Consider the following 18,295-nt stretch of genomic DNA (forward strand, 5'->3'; position numbering starts at 1 on the left):
TCTACTTGTTCTTTGCACCATCATTATTTGCTATTGAATCTTTCCTGCATTCCACTCCCACCATATCACAAACTTTCCTTTTTGTCTTTTCCTCCTATTTCCCCTTTCCCTGACTCTGGAACCTTTTAAATCTCTACTCTTTTCCAGCCCTGACAATCAGCCTGAGAGTTGCTTTGGTTTCTCGTGACACAGATGCTTCCTGACCTGCAGAGCATTTCCATCATTTTTTGTTTTGGTTTCAGATTTCCAGTATTGGTGTTTTCTGCTGTTTTATTTCTATTATGTTCGCTCTTACAGTGCAAAATTCATTCAAACACCTGTACATTAAAATTACAAGTAGCAAATTTCATTCACGGTGTGCAAAGGTCTTGCTTTGTACATGCACCACAAGTACAACAATTAGATGGATCCCTTTTCCCAAAATGGTCCAATGTAATTTAATCATTTTGTAATCACTTTCTCAATTTTTTATTTCGAACATTTTTAGTCTTCATACCACTAACGTGCATTTTCTCCTCATTAGTTCCTGAAGGCATCTCAGCACGTAACACAGCTGAATTGTCATTGATGAAGTCTGCAACCGAATTAGACAAAAGTAGTCACAAATTGAGCTGATAAACAAAACCAGCAACAACATGAATTTTCAAAGCACTTTTAACAAAGTAAAATGACCCAAGGCATTTCACTGGAGCATTACTGATCAAAGTTCGACACCAAGTCATAAAAGGACTTAATATATATGTCGTCGCTGGGTAACGAGTGGGTTCTGTTTTCACAGATTTCCATGAGGTCAATTTTGTCCATTCCTCAATATGGTAATCATACCTGCACAGTATTGTAACGAATGGCATCAAAACCATGTAACACTGATAAGAAATTACTAAAAGTGGAGAGAGGGACAAAACCAGTTCCGTCATTCATTGGAACAAACATATGTATGTACGTCAGACTTTGAATTTAGTAATATTATAGGAGCTCATTTATATGTAAGGGTGTCCATAAGTCGGGCATCTGTCACTCAAGGATGGCCTGTATTAAGATTGAAAGCCAATGATGGGTCAAAGATGGGGTTTAAAGGAAAGTGAGGCAAAGATGGGGAGAGGTTCAGGGAGGAAATCCCAGCCTAGCAAACTGACAATGCTGCCCCAAAGAGCGGCTTAATTAACATCCTAGTTGCCCCCGGAGGCAAGAGCAGGAGAAACACAGATATTGAGCATTTCTGGACCAGAGGAGGTCACAGAGAAAGAAAGATTTTGCAAAAGAGATTTGCAAGAATGATTCCAGAGGCAAGAGACTTTAGTCATGGGGATAGACTGAAATTAAGGTGGTTCTCTTTGGAACTGAGAAAGTTGAGAGTGGATCAAATAAAGGGATTTAAAATCATGAAATGTATAGACAAGATAAATAGAAGAAAACTGTTTTCATTGGTGAATGTGTCAGGCATTCAGAGACATGAAATGAAGATGATTAACAGAATAGCTGAAAGTGAGCAAGGAAGACTTCTTTGCTGTGAGTGGTTAGGGTCTGGATTGTACGATTAGGGGGGTACTGGAGGCAGATTCAACTGTAATATTCAAAAGGCAGCTGGATAAGTATTTGATAGGCAAATACTTGCAGAGTTGAATGAGAGGAACCAGCTGGATTGTTTCTACATGGAGCTGGTATAGACTGGACAGGCCAAATGGTTTCCTTCCACACTGTAACATTGTGGATTCTGGGGCCAAGAGATGAGCCGAAGGCTGTGAAAACTCTGAAAAATGTTGCAGTATCAAGACACCGGGAAGAGTTTGTAAAGACGTTGCAGGTACTGGTGCTTCAAAGGGTGTTTCAAACAGAATCATTGCATAGAATTTCTGTGGTCTCACTGGACTATAAGGTCTATAACATCTTTCAGTGTTGAGATGAGGAAGCTTTGGTAAATCCAAGTGCTGATCTGCCAGTACCTGCACTCCCAGTAACAGCTAGTAGCTTGAGACAAATCAAGGAGGTCAGCAGTGATTCAGGTGACCACACACATTCAGCATCACCTTGCGAAATAAATACGTACTTATTAGAAACTGCAGCTTAGGTGGTAGTTTGGCTTGTACATAGGGAGGTGTTGGCTGACCTAGTGTTTTCTTTATTTAAACTGATGACTCTTCTATTTCCACTCCACAATATGCACCTGAGAAAAAAAAGCCTTCTGGCTTGTCTCTAAGGCCTTCTGGGTCTGTAGACTCTGGTGAATAAATGTGTACATGTATGGAAGAGATAGCTTTGGTGACAACTAATTCTTAAACCCTTGTCTAAACTCTTCCTAGATCTATTCATAACATTAAGACAAAGATATTCCATAAGCAATAGTTTCTCTGGCTGCAAAGCAAAATAGAACTCAGAAAAACTCTTCTCAGAATCTAAAATATATGAAGATCACCGGGCAGACAAAGAAATCTTCAATAGGTCCGTGGGCATTTTGTAGTGGTTATTGTGAGTGCTGATATCTAAGAGAAATTTAAGGTCCAAATGGTATACCTGTGTTCTGCACTGTGGCACCCTCAACCGTTTCTTTGGGAAAGTGGATTTTTCTTTTCTCCTTAGTATGTTGAGGCCATTGGAGTTCAGCATAGAGTGCGCCAGCTCGTTCCTGTGATTTCTGTTAAAAAGAGAAGCACTTTACTGAAAGGTGCAGTGCCAGCAGGTCCTTACCGAACAAACCCTGGCCTTGCTACAGCATTGGCATTGGTCCTGGACACACTTCAGTTGAGATATACATACATATCTGGAATATTGAATTACACCCATGTTGTAAATGTGATCATTAAGAAACATAGGAATTCCTTCCTATAACACTGCGTGGAAGAGTGCTGTGTGAATGAAAATAGGCTTAAGTGGAGCATGAACTCCTCCTGCCCATCTCACTGAGCTAGTGTGACAGGCCAAACACTCTTCCAAGCATTTTAGAGTGGCTATCAATAATCTTCTTCTCAATGCCTCCTTCTGTTGAGCTCATCCAACCCCATGGAGAGCACCTCTGACTGGGCTCAACTTCTATGGAGCGAAGAAAGGAGCTCCATCAAAGAAGCCCCGTGTTCCTTTCACACTCCCACCAATCCACCCAGTTTCTAGTTCCATTTGTTCACCTGTTCCTCCCTCCACCACTATCCATAAGACCATAAGATATCAGAGCAGAACTAGGCCATTCGGCCCATCGAGTTTGCTCCCCCATTCAATCATGGCGATTTTTTTAAAACCCCATTCTCCTGCCTTCTCCCTGTAACCCTTATCCCCTTTACCAGTTAAGAACCTATCAATCTCTGCCTTAAATACACCCAATGACTTGACCTCCACAGACAACGAATTCCACAGATTCACCACCCCCTGGCTGAAGAAATTCCTCCTCATCTCAGTTTTAAAGGGACGTTCCTTTATTCTGAGGCTGTGCCCTTGAATCCTGGACTCTCCCACTGATAGAAACATCCACCCTCCGTCCACTCTATCCAGGCCCTTCAAGTATCTGGCAGGTTTCAATGAGATTTCCCCCTCATCCTTCTGAACTCCATCGAGTACAGGCCCAGAGACATCAAACGCTCCTCATTACTCAGACTCGTTACCCTTCTCTATGGGCCGGTCACCCACAGGCCTTTCTCCCTGGGTTTCTTGGTTGACCTTTCCTATCCCCTGCCCCACCTTGTTCCAACGGCCCATCATCCTTCCCTTATCTGACGCCACCTTTCAGTCTCTGTCTCTACTCTCCCCTCCCTGTTCCACCTGCCTAATTTTTTTCCCCATATCTGTTTCCACCTATCACTTACCAGCCTTTCACTGACCATCATTCTCTCCCCCCACTGGCTCCTCCTGCCCATCCCCACCTCATCTCGTTCCACGTCACTTACCAGCCCCTGCCTCACCCGTCCCTCTCACTTCTGTATACTGGCTATCTATGCTCTACACTCTCAGTTCTGATGCAGAATCTCAACCAGAAATGTTAACCATCCCTTTGCCTCCACAGATGCTGCCTGACCTGCTTAGTTCTTCCAGCAGTTTGTTCTTTGAAGAGAGGACTTCCTATTTCCCTCCTGATCAACTGCAGGCCACTGGTGCTCTGCATTCTAATCTCTGGCCACAAGGTGTCAGTATCTGAGCTGGTGTCCTGAGAAGCAGGCGGTGCCTGAATCTCCTGTGCCTCAGAAAATTTCTCCAGGTCCTCTGGAGTGACAACTTGCTGCACAGAGCTCACTTCCCTGCCTCTGCAGAAATGCTGAGAAGAAAAGGAATATGTTAGGTGATTCTACAGCAAGGGTCAACTCTAGTGAGTCTACCTTTGCATCAAGTGAGTCTCATGATTGCAGAACTCAACATCTTTCTGCTACTATTGACTTTTGGATGTCTTTAAAGAGGCCACTAGGTCCTAGTGCTAGAGATAGAAGCTGTGCTTAATGACCCATGATTGGCTGGCACTACTGGACACGTTTGGAGGAGTCAAAAGTTTTTAATGAAGTCTAAAATCACCCATTAATTTCTGAGAAAGTGAGCATACACCTGCTTACAAATTTTCACTCAATATTGATATTTCATCTGTAGGAAGAGCTCTGCAGATGCAGAAATTTAATGTTCCTTGACCCTTGTATGGTATGTTACAAGTCCTTCAACCATTGCTTTTTTATCTAAAGTAGTGTACTTGAGTATGCTCTGTGCTGGTGCCTGCGATAAATGTGTGATTCTATATATCTTGAACCATGCTTGAGTGTTAGGTCCATATCTGTGCTGCTATAACCTTGACATGATGTGAAAGACTGAAGGAGGAAGTGATAAATACACAAACCTTTTTGCAGACAGCTGCTTGGTGCAGTTCAGAGATACTGTATATGTGTGCGATGGACTATTGTTTCCAACCGCCTCATGGTCAGCTATTCTTCACTACTGATGCCAGAAGAGTGAATCACTTTGAAAGTAAAAGTGCTTTTGTCCAGGATCCCCCTTGGATAGAAGTGGCCTGCCTACAGGTAAAGACTCCTGTACTGCTGGGTAAGGCTGAGAAATGGTGCAATTAAATCAGACCCAGCAGATCTCAGATGCACACTCTCCTGCAGTGGCATCAACATGTTCCACCAAGGTGTCCGGCTGTGCCAGCCACTTATTCCTGGGAACCTTCGCCAGTAAGAGAGAACACTTCCAAGAGTTGGGGTGGTTCAGTGGTGCAGCATGTAGGGCTGCTGCCGCACAGTTCCAGCAATTCAGGTTTGATGCTGACATGGGGTGCAGTCAGTGTGTAGTCTGTATGTTCTCCTGGTGACCAGGTGGGTTTCCCCAGGTGCTCTGGTTTCCTCCCACATCCAAAGATATGCTGGTAGAAAATGGCTGCTGTAAATTGCCCCTTCTGTCTCCTTCTGTGCTGTAAAGAAATAGGGGATGTTTGAGCAGGCCCAACACTACGGCAGTTTTGCATCACTGTGCAAAAACTGCTGGAGGAGTGGATGCCAGGGGAGTAATGGAATGAGGGACAAAGTGTGCTGTTGAACTATTGCCAAGGCCCTCCCCCTCCCTTTAAGATGCCAGCTTTAACTCGATTTATGTGGCCCAGTCGCAGATTTATTTGCTGATTTTTCTGTGAAATGTCTCAGAACATTTTACGACATGACGTCCCAAAGTCCATGGGTGCAGCATGGTACAAAAGACAAAAAGGCAAGTGCTGAGATTATGGTGTGATTTTACTTTTGAGGTTTAATTTGGTGTAAGATGGGAGACCAGCAAAGTTTTAGAATGGTCAAATCCAGTGATTACAGAGGCACGGATGAAGATTTCAGCAGATAAGCTGAGGTGAGAACAGAGTACAACAACGTAAGGGGGGGGGGTGGTTTAGTTGATGGTGTAGATTTGTGGTCAGAAATTCATTTTTACAATTGATTCTCTGTGTTTGACAAAAGTTCCGTTTCTGATTAATTGGGTAAGTTGTTAGAGTGAAATTTTTTTAAAAACTGCAGATGCAGGAAATCTGAAATAAAAACAGAAAATGCTGGAAACTCTCAGCAGATCAGGCAGCATCTGTGGAAAGAAAATGGAGTTAACATTTCAGCAAGAAGACCCTTCATCAGTTGCTCAAGTATTCTAGTCTGCCAAATACAAATCATCTGTCTCAAGAATAAAATGGATCCCAGCACTGCCTCAGGAGTATAATACTTACAACTTAATCAACCTTCAAACAATACTCCCATATCACTTCTGATATTATGTGCCTGAGCCTTTATAGCAAGCTTCTACTGAAATATTTTATTAAGACCTTCTGAAAACACAAGACTTACAGTGCTTCATTTCCTTTGTGTATCCATTAAATCATCTTATTTTTAAAAAATATTCTTAAATCTATCGATTTATCTAATCGCATGGTAGTGTAGCAGTTAGCGTAACGCTTTACAGCGCCAGCGACCCGGGTTCAATTCCGGCCGCTGTCTGGAAGGAGTTTGTACGTTCTCCCCATGTCTACATGGGTTTCCTCTGGGTGCTCCAGTTTCCTCCCACATTCCAAAGACGTACGGGTTAGGAAGTTGTGGGCATGCTATGTTGGCGCCAGAAACGTGGCGACACTTGCGGGCTGCTCCCAGAACACTCTACACAAAAGGTGCATTTCACTGTGTGTTTCAATGCACATGTGACCAATAAAGATATCTTATCTATTTATTTTCAAATTATGGTTTGAGACTTTTTTCATACACATATAAGATTAAAAGGTCTGTATCTTATCTCAACTCATCTCTTTTAAAACAGAGATGCTCTTTGGTTTAACAGAAAACCAAGGCAGATCTGTCAATTATTAGAACATCTCCAGCACAGAACTGGAAATTCTTTGAAGACCGATCTAATAAATCCGCTCCCTTCCTCATTTCCCATGGTCCTGTAATATTTTATCCAATCTTTGTTGGAAGATGTTCCCTAGATCCCAGAATTCCCTACCCAACAACACTGAGGGAACACCTTCACCAGAAGGACATTAGCACATCAAGGCATCTCACTACCACTTTCTCAAAGGTAATCAGGGATTGTCAAAAGACAAACAAATTTTTAAAAGTGCATTCTGCGTCTGAAGTTGCTGCCGAAACTAATGCTTCCTCTTGCTGTTCTATGTACTATTATCAACCTGTTTAGTCACCTGCTCTCCTGCCACTAAAAATATTTAATCTACCAAAGTCATTCAATTTCATAACTCCTTTATCAAATCTCAACACAGCCTTCTCTGCTGTAAGGTGATCAACACCAGCTTCTCCAGCACTCCATTTCATTGATGTTGTTCATTCCTGGTATATCTAGGCAAATCTCTTCTGCATTTGTATGTCCTTTTGAAAGTGTGGCCAGAAGTGAGCACCATACACCAGTTGAAGCTGAACCGGCATTAATACTTGCAGTAGTATTCCTGTTTATGTACACTAAAATACTGTTAAAAATAAAGACAAAGATCCAATGGCCTGTTAAATGTTTTTTTCATTTTATCATCTGATACTTCTCTGCATTGAATACTGTCAGTCATTTTGTCTTTCCATTTTATAGTCCAGGTGTGATGGCTGGCATGGTCATGGTGCACCAAAGGGCGTGTTGCTGTGCTGTATGACTCTATGACTCATTGCTTCTTACATTCTGAAGTTTTGTGGCATTACCCATACAGGCATCAATAAACAGCAAAAAGAAAAGCTATCTAATCCTGGTAACATTACTGCATGGTTCCCTGTAACCTGAAAAGCCCACTAGTCTCTACTCTTCCACCTCCAACCAATTTTGCATCCATGCCTACCCTCCCATTAATTGCTTGATCTTTATTTTTGTGAACATATATTACTAAATAGAGTCCTAAAGTTGTACAGCACAAAACCGAGCCCTCAGTCCACGATGATCTTTTTGCCCATCTACACTATTCCCATTTGCCCACAATAGAATGGTAACCTTCTATACCTTGTCAAAATGCCTCATACCTTGCAATTATATTTAATTCCACCACCTCCCCTGGCAGTGCGATCCATATATCAACTACTCTCTGTAAAAACCTTACCCCTCAGATCCTATTTAAAACTCCCATGTCTCACCTTGAGTCAATGTCCTCTTGTTTTTAATACTCCAACCATGGAGGAAAGATTTTGTCCATCTATCCTCTATGCCTCTCATACTCTTTAGTCAGGTCCTCCCTCAGCTTCCTTTACTCCAGGGAAAACAAACCCATCCTATCCAAACTTTCATGGTTTTTGAATTTCTGTGTACACATTATTAACCACCTTACCCCATCAACCCTTTCAGTCACCAAAGAACGCAAGCAAATTAGTCAAATACGAGTTACTATGAACAAATCTGTTACATTTTCTATATTAATCTGGTAAACACTAGTTAAGTTTGCCCCGTTTCATCGATTGCTGATATCTGGTTCACTTTCTCTTTCATCCCTCTTCCTCTTTTTAGGACAGTCTGTAGCATTTGAAATCCTCTTGTCCACAGACGTTGCATCATTTATCACAAATATCAATGGGGGAATGGAAGATTGTGGCCAGAATCGCCATGATTTCCTCCCATAAGCACAGATGGGCCCCGTCCAGAATGGGTGACTTTTTGAGACCCACTAACCTTTTAAATAATTCTCTTCTCTATTTACATCTTGCTAAATATTGCTATTATTGCTTTCTTTAAAATAATTTGACATCATTCTCTTCTCTTTTGAAAACACACAAAATTTTCATTTTATACCTTATAAGATGATATATCTTTAGTGCCCACAGTGCTCTCCTTTGACTACCTTTTCACAATTATAAAAAACTTCAGTGCCTCCAACTACCAATCTAATTACATGCTGTCTATGACTCTACTTTCTATATTCCTACTCTATGAAACAATTAGAAAAAACTACCTTCTCTATAATTTCAGTCATCCCATGAGCTCTATCTGTGGATGTCCTTCATTGCCTCTTCCTGAGAATCTGCTTATGTTATGAACCAGCAACAAAAGAAACACACTGAGTCATGATTCAGTGTTAAAAACTGCTATATTAATAACTACTTATGATAATAAGAAAAATAAAAGTAAAAATGTTAGAAGTAAAAATGTTAAACCTTGAACATTAACCCAAAACTAAATTCGTTGTGTGTGTGTGTGTGTGTGTGTGTGTGTGTGTGTGTGTGTGTGTGTGTGTGTGTGTGTGTGTGTGTGTGTGTGTGTGTGTGTGTGTGTGTGTGTGTGTGTGTGTGTGTGTGTGTGTGTGTGTGTGTGTGTGTGTGTGTGTGTGTGTGGCAAATTCCCAAACTCCAAGTCCAGGAATGGTTCTTAAAGTTCAGTTCCGCAAGCCATAAGGTGAAACATGAGCAAAGACTTCTTCAACAACCACCGTTGTCTGAAGATAAGACGTAGATGTAGAGAACATAGAGAGAGTAATTCTGAAATCCAAATGTTCCATGATGGAACCCAAACGACACCTCATTGTTTACTCGGTAGTGACTTCCTCACCCTGAAAAGCATCCGAATCGTGGCTGTCCACACAAATACCTCTACAGGTCAGCAACAAAGTGAACTCCACCGGATTACTTCCAATTTCCATACGTGGATTGCAGTGACAGACACAGTTATTGTTTCTCATCCATCGATAACTAGCAGGCTGGTGTCTCTCTCCCTTTCTCTCTCTCTCTCTCTTCTCTGACTGACTTCAACAACGTCATTACGTCCTTTATCTTCTGTTGACGTAAGCACGCCACACACACACACACACACACACACACACACACACACACACACACACACACACACTACTAGCTCTATCTTAAGGGGACATTCACTGAGTCTGTAACACTTACTTTGTACCTGAACTATTCCCTCTTTGGAGACTCCATTGCTTAATTGTTCCTTTGCCAAACAATTGTTTAATTCAAATCCATCTGGGCCAAATCATTTTTAACCGAAAACCAAAACACTGCGGATGTTGGAAATCTGAAATAACAAGTGAAAATGCTCGAAATACTCAGCAGGTCAGACAGTATCTGTGCAGAGAGAAAAACAGTGACAATTCAGGACAACTACCCGCTGACACTAGAGTGGCCAGGAGTGAGAACCAGAGTAGCAGGTGCAGGGGTTGAGGGGAAGATAGATGCTAATAACAAGTAAGTCTGAAAGGAAAGACAGGCAGGGCCAGGTTAATGAACACGGTGGGACTGATGGGCTGAACTGTATTTATTTTAACGCAAGGAGAATTATAGGTAAAGCAGATGAAGTTGATCTGCCTTACCCATAATTCTCCTTGCATTAAAATTGGATCTTAGATCAGTACATGGAATTATGATGTTGTGGCCATTACGGAGACTTGGCTGCGAGAGGGGCAGGACTGGCAGCTCAACGTTCCAGGATTTCAATGTTTCAGACGTGATAGAGAGGGAGGTAGAGGTGGTGGAGGAGTTGCATTGCTAATCAGGAAGAAGGTCACAGATGCACTCAGAGAGGACACAGAGGAGGGCTCATCCACTGAGGCAATATGTGTAGACCTTAAAAATAAGGATCCAATCACTCTGGTTGTGTTATACTATTGGCCTCCCAATAGCCAGCGGGAGAGAGAGAAACAGATATGTAGACAGATTATGGAAAGATCTAAAAACATCAGGGTTGTCATGGTGGGTGATTTTAACTTCCCCAATATTGACTGGGACTTTATTAGTGCAAGAGGCTTAGATGGGGCAGAATTTCTTCAGTGCATTCAAGAGGGTTTCTTGAAACAGCCCATGAATAGTCCAACTAGAGGAGGGACCATCCTGGGCCTTGTTTCGGGACATGAGCCTGGAAAGGTGACTGGTCTTCCAGTGGGAGAGCATTTTGGGAATAATGATCACAACTCCATAAGACAGTTATGGATAAGGATAAGTTTGGATCTTGTGAGAATGCATTAAATTGGCGAAGGGCAAATTACAACATTATTGGACAGGAACTAGGGGGTATTAACTGGGAGCAGCTGTTATCAAGCAAGACCACATCTCACGTGTGGGAGTGTTTAAAGACCAGCTGATCAGAGCCCAGGGCCGACATGTTCCAGTAAGGATGAAGGACAAGGGTGGCAATGTAATGGAACTTTGGATGATGAGGGATGTTATGAACTTAGTCAAAAAGAAAAAGGAAACGTATGTAAGGTTTAGGAAGCTAAAGTTCGACAGGGCCCTTGAGGAGCTCAAACAAGAGATTAGGAAGGCCAATTAAGGGGCCATGAAATGTCCTTGGCAAATAGGATTAAAGAGAATCCAAAGGCATTTTATACTTACATTAAAAACAAGGGGATAACTAGGGAGAGGATAGAACCACTCAAGGATAAAGGAGGGAATTTTTGCTTGGAGTCAGAGGATGTGGGTAAGGTACTAAAGGAGTACCTTGCTCAGTATTCACCAAGAAGAAGGATGTGGAGGATAGTGAGATTAGTGTGGGGCATGCTAATGTGAGAGGGCATTTTGAAATCAAGAGGTTATTCTGGGTCTTTCAAAGAGCATCAAGGTGGATAAGTCCCTAGAGCCTGATGGGATCGATCCCAGGTTATTGAAAGAGGCAGGAGAGGAGATTGCTGGGGCCTTGACGAAGGTTTTGGTATCCTCACTGGCAACAGGTGAGGTCCCGGAGGACTGGAGAGTAGCCAATATTGTTCCTTTGATCAAGAAGGGAAGTAGAGATAATCTGGGAAATTAGAGGTTGGTGAGCCTCACATCAGTGGTAAAGAAGCTAAAGGACTTACATGCATTGGAAAAGCATGGCCTGATTAGGGACTGTGAGCATGGGGGTTGGTGCTGGGGATGACGTCGATGAAAATGTAGATGGGTGGGTTAGTAAGTTTGCAAATAACACAAAGATTGGTTGTGGACTTTAGAGGGCTGTCAAAGGTTACAGCAGAATATAGATCAGTTACAGATATGGGCAGAGAAATGGAAGATGGAGTTTAATCTGAGCAAGTGTAAAGTGTTGCACTTTGGAAGGTCTAATGTGAGGGGAAAGTATACAGTTAATCACAGGCCCTTACCAGCATTGATGTACATAGGGATCTTGGGATCTAAGTCCACAGCTCGCTGAAAGTGGTCACACAAGTAGATAGGGTGGTAAAGAAGGTACATGGCATACTTGCCTTCATTGGTTGGGGCATTGAGTATAAGAGTCAGGGAGTCATGCGCAGCTGTATAAAACTTTGGGTAGGCCATACTTGGGACTAATGTGTGCAATTTTGGTCATCCCATTACAGGAAGGATGTGGAAACTGGAAAGGGTACTGAAGGGGTTTACCAGGATGCTGCCTAGATTAGAGGGTATAATCTGTGAGGAGAGGTTGGAAAACTTGTTTTCTTTGGAGCATCGGAGGCTGAGGGGAGACCTGATAGACATTTATAAAATAAGATAGGGTAGACAATCAGAATCTTTTAGACATTTTAAGAATTACTCCTCGTCTTTTTAATTCTTAATGTCCTGACCATCAGGATGATTGTAGCCCCCTCCGTTTTTTTATGCTCACTTGCTACCTTTTCTCAGTAACTTTGTGGTTTGAGACCAGTTCATACCTGTATACCTCATATGAGCACCAGGCGTTGAGCAAATATAAACTGAGAAGAAAGATTAATATCTATCACAACTCTAGCTCAACAACAGCTGAACATATGTGGTGACTTAAACACCAAAGAATTAAACATCTAATGTTTCACACAGGAACAGCCAAGAAGTAAATTATTCCCTAACTTTCATCACATTCTTTCTACAATAAACCAACCTTTGTGTTTAACGCATTGAAAATAGAAATATCCTATTCCAGTACTTTTTAAAATTTTATTGCCCATCTTATACTTTGTCACAAAAAGAATATTTCAAGCAAGCTGGCACATAACACACATTGAATCAATATTGTATGAACTGTAATACATTTTAAAATCCACTGGCATCCACTGCATCTCATCCATCAGTTCCATACAAAATGCCGATGACCCAGTGGCACATAAATTCCACATTATGTCTGTATTAGTTAGTGAATCAGAGGGGAAATGATTTACACAGGTTATATGGGCTTTTATCATTTATCTAAAACTAGTGACCAGTGGAAATTTTCTCAGATTGGGTTCAACTAATGTTTGGGATCTTGTCAAGATAATTTATGGCCCATAATTCTTATCAAAAGGTTAGAAAAAACTATTTCAGCCCATCCTGGCACTTTCAACTTCAACAAGCCTTAAATCCCAATCTAACTCCTGATTCCACCTGTTACTTCAGACTACTATCTTCTTGGAATTGCACCCTTTGCTGGATGTGCTCTATTCCCTGCTACCTTCATGTCACTGACCACAGAATGATCTAGCCCTGTTCTGATCAATTTAAAAAGATCCACGAACAGCAATGGAATTACATTGAACCCCAAACATTCAGGAATATGACATGGGCTGGTTGAAGTTATTTAATTAAAAACAGCAACAATGTAAATTATTAAAATAGAAAATGCCAAGTCCATAATGGCCAATAAATTTCTTTGCACAACTCAACAAAACATTAAATCAGTGCAGTTAAAGATAGGTTTAACTGTAAAGCACTATTTCTTCCATTTCTGGGCCTCGGTACCTTGGGGAAAATTTAATTCCTGACTTTCCGATGGGATGATCGAAAGCTCTAGAAATGTCCTTCCAAACATTAAACTATCCCAATAGTGCTGTGCCCAAATCTATCTGTAGCATGTTTTAGCCTGCTCTGCCTGCTCATGTAGGCTGGTGAAAAGGTAGATGAAGTCTCCTCACCTCGGGTGATCTCCCTATTGCAGCAAACAGTGCAACGTGGCAGAGTTCACCATCAGCAGCCTGCAATGAAATCTGAGGCTAGGTGGTTGAGAGTGACCGTGACCCTGACCTCCATGGACTTCATATGTGAAGTTACATTAGCAGTCACAGATTTCACAAAGTACGTAGAATACAGTTTGAGTTTTGGCCCTTTAGCACAATTTCAGGAGAAACTAAGACCCTTCTTAATAAGAAATAAGTACTGTTAATAAATAAATAAGAACTGTTACCTTTCAGGCAACTGTCAGGAAAATTGGTGGAACTGATGTCGAAGTAGATCACAGGGAAATAAGTCTATGAATGGGACTGATAGGAATTCTCTGAGAACAGGCATGGACTGATGGCACCCTATAAGACGATATGAAAAATTAAATACTTTTTTCTGGATCAATGGTTTCTGGGTCAAATCAGCCAGGCACTTCCAGTCAACTTTAAGATCTAGAAACAATTCTGCCTCAGCATCATTCTCTGCAGTGTTCCTTTTGGAGCATAACAAGTGACTGAGTGTGACATCTAGGAGCCCTGATAAAACTGGGCACTGGGCATCCAGGAAAAAACTCCAGTGGTTGAGCCATTCTTAGTACAAAGAAAGATGGTTATGGTAGGCCAAGGTCAATCATCTCATCCCCATGACAGTGCTGCAGCAGGTCCTTCACGGCAGTGTCCTATGTACTACCATTGTTAATTCCATCCATTGTAAAATCAGAAGTGGGGATGTCTGCAGACACAATGATTCACACTCCTCAGAGAATGAACAGACCTGCACGCAGCATGACCTGGACAACATTCAGGCATGGGCTAATAGGTGGCAAGTAACACTGCCACTGTACAAATTCCAGGTGATGACCAACTCAAACGAAAAAGTAACTATCTTCCCTCAACATTCAATGTTATTACCACCACCAAGTTCCCCTCCATCATCATCCTGGGGTAACCACAGGCCAGAAGCTCAATTGGATCAGCGGCATAAATACTGTGGCTACAAGAGTAGGTCAGAGGCTGGGTGTCCTGTGGCAAATAACACACCTCCCGACATCACTACCCCCCTCCCCCTCCCGAGTCTTTCCACCAACTCTAAGGCACAGACGGAAGTGTGATCAAATACGCTTCCCTTACCTGAATGAATGAAGTTCCATCAATATTCAAGAAGCTCGAGATCACCCTAAATGTTCATTCCTGTCAACACTGGGTACCGTAGCTATAGTGTGTGTCATCCACAAAATGTACTATAGTACTTTCCTTGGTTACACCAACATCACCTCTCAGAACTTCTAAAACTAAGGATGAGAAAGATAACAGGCCCTGGGGAATACCATCCTTGCAAGCTTCCCTCCAAGTTCCACACTATCCTGACTTGGAAATCTATCTCTATTCCTTATAGAGGTATATAAAATCATGGGAGTAGACCAGGTGAATGGTTACAGTCTTTTTTCCCAGGAGAGGGGAGTCTAAAACTAGAGAGCATATGGGCATAGATTTAAGGAAGACACAATAGACTGCAGATGCTGGAATCTGGAGCAATGCACAAAAAGCTGGAGGAACTCAGCAGGTCAGGCAGTATCTATGGAGGGAAATGGATAGTCGACATTTCAGGTTGAGACCCTTCATCTGAACTGGCATAGATTTAAGATGAGAGGGGAAATATTTTAAAGGTGCCCAAGGGGCAACTTTTTCCACATGGACGGTGGTGGGTAAATTGAATGAGCTGCCAGAAGAAGTGGTAGACATTGATACAATTACAATGTTTAAAAGACATTTAAACAGATACATGGATCGAAAAGGTTTAGAGGGATATGGGCCAAACGCAGGCAATGGGACTAGCTCAAATAGGTCTGTATGGATGAGTTGGGCTGAAAGGTCTGTTCCCATGCTGTATAACTGTATAACTCTACGTTAAACATGGCTATGGCCCTGCTTATAAGGCATTTAGTTTAAACTGCATTATTCTAGTTCCCACACAGTATAAAGGACACAGGTGCACTAAAGAAATAATTATAAGAATGGTATCAGAATTGACTTTATGTCCTTTGGGGAAAAAAATTAAAAGCTCGATTTTTTTTATTTATGAAAGAGACTTGAAAGTAATCTGATGGAGATCAATGAAGTGAGCTGACAGGTAAATGGGGAAAGAATGTTCCCATTTATGGGAGAATCCAAATCTTGGGGCCATAAATACAATGCAAATACTGTATTTTCAAGAGTGAACCAAGGATTTTTTTTCACTCAGAGTCATAGAGTCAAACAGCAGGGAAATGAGCCCTTCGGCCCAACTGGTCCATGCTATTTAAGCTAATCTAAACCTTTCCTATCCGTGTACTTGTCCAAGTACCTTTTAAACGTTGTTAATGTACCTGCATCAACCACTCCCTCTGGCAGCTCACTCCATATACTGACCACTCTCTCAGTGAAAAAGTTGCCCCTCAGGTTCCTATTAAGTCTCTCCCCTCTCACCTTAAACCTACGCCCTCTAGTTCTTGATTTCCCAACCATGGGAGAAAGACTGTGCACATTGACTCTATCTGTGCCCCTCATGATTTCATACACCTCAAGAAGATCACTGTCATTCTCCTAGGCTTCAATGAAAAAAAGTCCCAACCTGCGCAATCTTTCTCCATAACTCAGTCCCTCAAGTCCTGGCAACATCCACATAAATCTCCTCTGCACTCTTTCCAGCTTATCTAGCTTCAGATCCCTCTGTAAATCCTGATAACCATTTTGACTGTCAATGACACCTATTTTAGTGTCATCTGCAAACTTCCTAACCATGCCTGGGACATTCTCGTCCAAATCATTGATATAAATGACAAATAGTAATGGGCCCAGCATTGACCCCTGGGCAACACCACTAGTCACGGGCCTCCCATCTGAAAAACAACCTTCTACCATCACTCTCTGCTCCCTATCAACAAGCCAATTGTGTACCCAATTAGCTAGGTCTCCCTGGATCCCATGTGATCTAACTTTCCATGGCATCCTACCATGCGGAACCTTATCAAAGGCCTTACTGAAGTTTATATAGACTACATCTACTGCCCTCCCTCATAGGCCTTCTTGGTCACTTTTCCGAAAAATGAATTCAAATTCCTGAGACATGATCTCCCACGCACAAAGCCGCACTGACTATCCCTAATCAACGCCGTCTTTTCAAATGAACATAGAACATTACAGCACTGGCCCACAATATTGTGCTGACATTTTATCCGGCTCTAAGATCTATCTAACCCTTCCCTCCCACAGAGCCCTCCATTTCTCTATCATTCATGTGTCTAAGAGTCTCTTAAATGTCCCTAATGTATCTGCCCTCACAACCTCTGCCAGCAGTGCGTTCCATGCACCCACCACTCTCTGTGTAAAAAACTTAACCCTGACATCCCCCTTTTATCACCGTCCAATCACCTTAAAATTATGCCCCCTTGTGTTAGCCCCATGCTTATACATCTTATCCCTCAGAATCCCTTCTAGTAACTTACCTATCACAGATGTTAGGTTTACTGGTCTATAGTTCCCAGTTTTTTCTTTACAGCCCTCCTTAAATAAAGGCACAACATTAGCCAGCCTCCAGTCTTCCGGCACTTCACCCGTCGCTAACGATGATGCGTATATCTCAGCCAGGGCCCCTTCCGTTTCTTCTCTAGCCTTCCAGTGTTCAGGATGTGGAACTCGTTATCAAGGGAAGTGATTAAGGCAACTTGATTGTATGTTTTCAAATAAAGTTTAATTTAATATGACTAGAGTGACAAATGGAGAAGATGAGATGAGACATATGGAATGGACAGACACTCTGGTGGAATGCAAACACCTTTGAAGACCAGTCAGGATGCATGGACTGTTTCTGAGCTGTGCATTCTAAATGGACCTTAGAGATTTAGTTCTCACATTCCAGGGACATAATTTAAATACATTAAGAATGTGTGTGTATGTGCACATATGTTTGTTTATTGTGCTCTTCTTCAAATTTAAATTCCTGTGTATGCCCTTGTAACGGTCATATTTCTCAGGAGGTGAAGACAGTATGAAAATAGAATTTTCATTTACTTGAGCAGCTGGGTATTTCCAGGACTTTGTCTTTTAATTTTACATTTCCAACATCCACAGTATTTTGCTTCTAGGCTTTCAGTTCCCATGATATACATTTCTCATCACATTGTGGAAAACATTTGCAGTGCTCTTTCCCACATGGCCTCTGTACCTCCCTCTGCAACTGGATCCTCGACTTCCTTACTGCGAGACCACAGTCAGTGCGGATCGGTAGTAACATCTCCTCCTCGCTGACGTCAACACAGGCACACCTCAAGGATGTGTGCTTGGTGCACAGCACTACTCTCTCTACACTCACGACTGTGTGGCTAAGCACAGCTCAAATGCCATTTATAAATTCACAGATGATACTACTATTGTTGGTAAAATCTCAGGATGGCAACAAGGAGCTGGTTGAGTGGTGTTGCAACAACAACCTTGCACTCGATGTCAGCAAAACCAAGGAATTGATTGTGCACCTCTGGAAGGGCAAGTCGGGAAAACATGCTACAG

The 18,295-nt window shown here is 42.1% G+C and overlaps 1 protein-coding gene across 1 annotated transcript in view; it reads right to left on the reverse strand.

Moving 5' to 3' along the window:
- Positions 1–265: 265 nt before the first annotated feature.
- Positions 266–18,295, reverse strand: part of LOC127585951 (uncharacterized) — a 29,012-nt gene continuing 10,982 nt past the window's right edge. The window contains exons 6-7 of the mRNA XM_052043707.1: positions 2,512–2,632; positions 266–574 (exon numbers count right to left, since the gene is read on the reverse strand). Coding sequence (XP_051899667.1) covers positions 453–574; positions 2,512–2,632 — 243 coding nt within the window. The 3' untranslated portion in view covers positions 266–452. The remainder of the gene's footprint in view (positions 575–2,511; positions 2,633–18,295) is intronic.

Source organism: Pristis pectinata, chromosome 34 (genome assembly GCF_009764475.1).
Source record: "Pristis pectinata isolate sPriPec2 chromosome 34, sPriPec2.1.pri, whole genome shotgun sequence".
NCBI lineage: Eukaryota > Metazoa > Chordata > Chondrichthyes > Rhinopristiformes > Pristidae > Pristis > Pristis pectinata.